The following is a 5895-nucleotide window of genomic DNA, read 5'->3' as shown; positions in this document are numbered from 1 at the left end:
GCTTCCATCCCAGCATTCTGTAAAGCCCATGCCGATTCGCCCAGCACGTGGGAGGCAAAGGGCTTTACTTTGCAGTCTAAGCTGATCTCGAACTTGCGATGATCCTCCTGCCTGGGCCTGTGGCATGCAGGGACTGTAGGTATAAGCCACCATGCCTTGCTCCCTGCTGTCATGACACTGACGACACTGAAAGCAGGCCTTTGGTGCTTAGATGGCTTAGCAAGAGGGTGTGGTGCCCAGAGAACAGGCCAAGGGCCACTCAGCTCTGCAGGTGGGGCTGGGATTGGGTCTGGAACACTATCTGGGGCTGCTTTGCACCTTATCTGACCTGGTCCCATCCAGAGTGGACACCAAGAACTTGTGGGGCTCATTTGGAATCGAGAGTGTGTGTATCTGGCTGCTTGCTACATAGGATGTAGTTGAGTGTAGCCTCCAGGCTGGGTTGGTACCCCCTCCCCACCCCCACCCCCACCCCCATCCCTACTGCTGTTTGTGTTATGGCTTTCCTCTCAGGGATCACTTTGGATCCAGAATCTGTCCCCGACCTCTGCCAGGGTCAGATGAGACATGTGAGGCCCCTTTCTCTACCCATAGACTATCAGGAGAGCCCAGGCAGTCCCCACCCTTTTGTAGGAAACATTGTCAGTGTCCCCATTATTCAAATGTGGTTAGCCTAGCCCAGCCTGCCTGCTGGAATAGAGTGTCTGTACGTATGTTCACACATTCGTCTGTGCGAGTGTGTGTGTGTGTTGAGATGGAGGGTGAACCAGATTGTGCATACAGTTCTGGCTGCCCAGAGCTGGATTGGATAAGGGGAACAGCTGGATTGCTGATCAGTGAGCTACTGGACCCCTACTTCTTCATTGTTCTTAGAGTCTCCCTTAATGTTAAGCGCCCCCTAGTGAAGTGACGTAGAAATCAGGCTTTAGTCCTGAGGCCTATGACCTTGACCTCTGACACTCCTGCCATCCCCCAGATTAAAGCCTGTTGTATGGGGTTTGGTGAGCCCAAGGGTCTTCCGATTCTGTCCCCTCTCCCCAGAGGCCTGTGTCCCTTCCATTTGCTGATCTGGTCTCAGCAGAGCACAAAGCCAGCACCCAAACTGGGGGCCTCTGAGGCTTCAGTACTGCACATCTGGGAGACCCACGAGCGCTTCCCCTGGACAGTGGCGTGATGCATCAGGGCAGTCACTGGGACGGGAGGAGAGTAAGACAGGGTAGGACACTGTCTGCCCCCCCTCCCTGCCCCTCATCACAGACACATAGACCAGAGATGGTGCTCAGCCTTGTATTAAGAGACTGTCCCTCAGGCAGCTTCCCTTCCCTCGATGCATTTTGGGGGTGCTGAGACAACTCCACAAGCCTAAGTGCAGACTGCCATCTGCTGAAGGGACATGGTGAATGGGTGTGTACCTTTGTGGGGATGCTGGGAATTAGTGTCCGACACCAGAACACGGGTGCTTCCCTCCTCAGGCCAGCCCGGGAATGGGAGGGCATGGCTGAGTGCTATCTTCAGTGGCTTTACCTTGGTGCTTGCTGGCCCCACCCTCAGCTAACCTCCCCTTTGTGGTCCCTCCTTGTAGGGTCAGAGATCCCTTCTAGTGTCTGGGCCCATTGTAGAGCACCTGCCTCACCCTGTGGGTCTTACGGTTCAGTTCCAGCCCTGGGAGCTGGGACCCTAATTCGTCACGGGGAGGGTAGAGTGTATGTGTTGGGGAGGTAGGTGACTGGGATGGGGTCTAGGCACTGGGGCAGCTAAGAACAGCTTAGTCGTCCTTGTCCTTGGCGCCGTGTTTGAGGATGCGAGTAAACTCCACATAGTTGAAGTTGCCCTTCTTATCAATGGGCGCCTCGCGGTACATCTCGTCCACCTCCTCATCCGTGAATCGGTCGCCCATGGTGGTGAGCAGCTCCCGCAGGTGGTCCTCGTGGATGAACCCTGAGTCACGGCACGACGGGGTTAATGACTACAGGCTCTGGCCACGCCCACCCACCCTCCCAGCCCTCGGAAACCTCACAGTGGGCGGGGCTAGAAGACCCTCCTCAGGGCTCCCTAGGCAAGAGTTTACAGACCGACTGTGCACAGTGTCTGTGGAGACTGTGACACTATGAGGGGGAAATTATCTGTGACAGAAGCTGGGGTAAAATTGGCAAGGTGTGGTTTGATCTCTGGAAGGTTTAAGCAGTGTGTCCTGGGCACTGGGAAGTTGGGGACAGCGATGTTTGGCCCAGCCCCTTTCCTTATAGCCCAGTTCCCCCTACCTAGCCCAGGTCTCCCGTGTACACTGACCTGAGGCCTCCTCATCAAAGCAGGCAAAGGCATTGCGGATCACATCCTCGGGGTCTGTGCCGTTCAGCTTCTCCCCAAACATAGTGAGGAACATGGTGAAGTTGATGGGCCCTGGCGCCTCGTTCATCATGCCCTCCAGGTACTCGTCTGTGGGATTCTTCCCTGTGGTGGGTGGACATTGCGGCTGCTGGCCCCAACCTGGGTGACTCCTTCCCAGTGACCTTTGTAGACTGGGAAGCAGGTTCCAGGCAGCCAATTTCCTGCCTTCTGGGCATCCAGCTCCTATCCCCGCCTGCTTTTGAGGTATGAGGGCATGCCACAAGTTCCTGGCTCCTTCACCATTACGGTGTAAGATCAGCTGCCCCATGTGCCAGGTCACCTGGCGTACCCCCTACCTCCCTTGTGCCAACAGCAGCCTTACCGTGACAGTAAGCCACTGTTCTAATGGTCTCACTGCAGTCATTGGCACAGCCCTGGGATGCTGCAGTCTGCTAGGTTCAGATCCCATCTATGCTCAGGGCTGCTGTGCCTCCTTGGGCAGATTGCTTGTTCTTTCTGAGTCTTTGCTTGCCACCCCCAAGAGGGGGCTGCATGGAGAATTAGGGTGATGGCTGTAGAGCTTACTACCATGTCTGTCTATCTTTTCTTTCTTTCTTTCTTTCTTTCTTTCTTTCTTTCTTTCTTTCTTTCTTTCTTTCTATCTACCTAATTCTTCTATCATGCAATACATCCTGACCACAGTTTCCCCCCCCCACTCCTCCCAGTTCCCTCCTCCAACCTCCCCTCTATGGACCCACCATACACAGGCAAATGTTTTTCTGGCTATCTACTTAGACTCAGCCAGTCTCAGGGATGTGAAACCCTAAATACAAGATGTGGCCTGACCAACGGAGGAAGCCTTATGACTGTGTGCCTTCTGAGCCTCAGGCCCCTTGCTTTGTTTTTATAAGATGCCCAGAGGAGTTCTTAGCCCATGAGGACCAGCCCTTTGTCCCCTGACACAGTCTTTCTCTTCTGGGATGCTGAGAGGATCTAGATTGGAGTGCTGGGTTTTCTTCTGGGGAGAGAGAGGCCCCAAGAAAGCCTGGCCAGTAGCTGGAGAGATGGCACCCCCTTTTCTAATCTGTGCTGCTGGCCTCCCACCAGAACTGTGGTCACAGGCAGTCCAGTAGGCATGGAACAGTGCCAGGGACTGACAGGGATGGCCAAGCCCAATGGTGTGGCAGCTGTCCCAGTGCTAGACTGATCTTATCTGTCATCCCACCCTGATCCTCTGGCCTCACAGAAGGCTATGCCAGGAACTGCTGCTGAGGGTGGCTGGCTCTGGCCGGCACATGGGGAGAGGTGCACTCTGGTGTACCCGTCTGAACATTGGCAACTTGGACTTGATCTGTAAGACCCTAACCTTGGAGGCATCATTGGGGGTACAGAGGAGTGAGTGCTCTGGCCTCCCTTCTAAGCCTCAGTTTTCCCATCTGTACAAACTCAAAATGCTGGCACATTTCTATAAGATTTACCACACAATCCAATGCACAGATCTGACTTTCCCCGGGGAGTCAGGCTGTCTAGGTTCAAATCCTGAGCTGGTCCTGCTCCTTGCCTCAGTCTTCCTCTCTGTTAAGTGGGCAGACCCGGAGCAGTATGACCTGCAGTGGAGCACTGCAACTCTCATTTCACAGGAAGTGCCCTGTAAGTGCTGAGCACTTCCCTCCCTGAGCACCGGTCCCACTCACCCAGAGAGGCCAGCATGTCGTGCAGGTCCTCCTTATCAATAAAGCCATCGCGGTTCTGATCAATCATGTTGAAGGCCTCCTTAAACTCCTGGATCTGGGACTGGTCAAACATGGCGAAGACATTGGACGTAGCCCTCTGGGGCCTCTTCTTGGTGGTCTTGGCCTTGGCTCTCTTGCTCGACATCTTGGCTTTGGGTGTTGGGGGGCTTCCCTACAGGGAGGGGCGGGGGATGATGATGGACAGAGATCATCCCTGCCTTCCCTTGAGGACTAAGGTTAGGTCTCAGCTTGCTCTTCAGGGCATCCCACAGGTTTGGGCCCCCAGCCACCTAGTTCTTTCTGAGCATAGCCAGTGGGCTGTGATCCTGAGTGCTTCATCTATCTGTCTTCCTCTGGGAAGTGAGGACAACAGAGCAGCCTGCCGCAGGAATCAGTTAATTTAGTATCTAGAGAGGCCCTGGAGTGGTGCTGAGCCTAGGAAGAATTCATTTTGCTTTGAGTGGGTAAAATAGGATTGGCTTGGTGCCAACCATTAAAGTGCTCTGTCTACTTCATTTCTTCATAGCAATGTGCCCATCTCAATGGCGGGACGATAGGGCTCTCCTAGGAGGGGTCGGACCCCCCAGATCTGTACTCTGATAATACCCTCCCCCAGCTCTCCCCATCCCTCTCACTCTATGTCCCTGCACCCCTCCCCCAGCCCTCCCCAGCCCTCTCACTCCATGCCCCTGCACCCCCATCCCTCCCCATCCTTCTCACTCTATGTCCCTGCACCCCTCCCCCATCCCTCCCCATCCCTCTTACTCTATGCCCCTGCACCCCTCTATTCCCCCCATCTTCTGCACAGTCTGTGGAACACAGCTGCTCTCCTCAGGGAGCCTGACTGGTCCCTAGTGGTTTCATCCTGTGCCCTCCGTACAGGATGTACTTCCTGTACATCGAAGCTCCCTCAAGTTGAAACTACAGTCCATTTAGACCTGGCGTTTTGGCCTCGGCTGGTCTCTCCCATCCTATTCAAACTCAGACCTTCAGTCGCCTCCTTAAAACCCCTCTCCACATCCCAAGAGTAAACCTCGATGCTCCAGCCTGGCATGAAAGGACCCAGTGTGCTCTCCCAGCTCCTGACTGATCCACTTTGTCTCCTCCATGACCTCTAGCATTCCACAGCTGTTCCAGGACTTCCTTCCAGCCCCTCCTTCTGTAGCTGTCCTCAGGCTGAGCTCTAGAGTCCCCGGGGTGCTGTTCTCCACCCTTATCTTGATAACAAACACTTGCGGACACCCTCATCCTTCACCACTAGGGCAGCCCACAGCAGCAGGCTAGTAGAGGACTCTTTAGTGAAAGGTTTATGGGCTCCACTGTACAGATGGGGAAACTGAGGCCAGGGAAAGAATTCAACCTGATCCCATCATAACTTGTGGGGAAAATACTTCTGTCTGCTTCCCCTCAGCTAGCCCAGGTCTAGCTAGCATGTCTTCTTCTCTGCCCTGCGCTCTGCAGACCTTGGCCCAGGGCCTATGTCCTTCCTCCTCTGTCCCTGCCTCTAATACCCTTTGGGCTGGGGTCATGGTCAGCTCCAGCAGGTCCCAGGGCCACATCTACCTGCAGTCTTGAGACTCTAGCTGTATAAAACCCAGTGAGCCCCACAGCATGCACCAGGCTTTGGGGTTTCTTTGTGTAGTGCTGGGTGGGAATTGGTAAGAACCGGGGGCAGAAATGTTGTCCCTGGAAGCTGTCCCCCATCTCCTGTGGCCCAGGCTGAGATGGCCATCAGCTAGCTTTCTTTCTTTTCTTCCTTCCTTCCTTCCTTCCTTCCTTCCTTCCTTCCTTCCTTCCTTCCTTCCTTCCTTCCTCCCTCCCTCCCTCCCTCCCT

The 5895-nt window shown here is 54.7% G+C and overlaps 1 protein-coding gene across 3 annotated transcripts in view; it reads right to left on the bottom strand.

The window, feature by feature from the left end:
* Positions 1 to 1271: 1271 nt before the first annotated feature.
* Positions 1272 to 5895, bottom strand: part of Myl9 (myosin light chain 9) — a 5975-nt gene continuing 1351 nt past the window's right edge. For all 3 annotated transcript variants that reach the window (XM_021151325.2, XM_021151343.2, XM_021151335.2), the window contains 3 exons: positions 4023 to 4233; positions 2290 to 2451; positions 1272 to 1938 (listed from right to left, as the gene is read on the bottom strand). In XM_021151325.2, the coding sequence (XP_021006984.1) occupies positions 1766 to 1938; positions 2290 to 2451; positions 4023 to 4206 (519 nt within the window). In that variant the 5' untranslated portion in view covers positions 4207 to 4233 and the 3' untranslated portion in view covers positions 1272 to 1765. The remainder of the gene's footprint in view (positions 1939 to 2289; positions 2452 to 4022; positions 4234 to 5895) is intronic.

The sequence above is a fragment of the Mus caroli genome, chromosome 2 (genome assembly GCF_900094665.2).
Source record: "Mus caroli chromosome 2, CAROLI_EIJ_v1.1, whole genome shotgun sequence".
NCBI classification, from domain to species: Eukaryota; Metazoa; Chordata; class Mammalia; order Rodentia; family Muridae; genus Mus; species Mus caroli.
The sequence above is the reverse complement of the archived record's forward strand: the minus strand, read 5'-3'. Positions and strand labels throughout refer to the sequence as shown.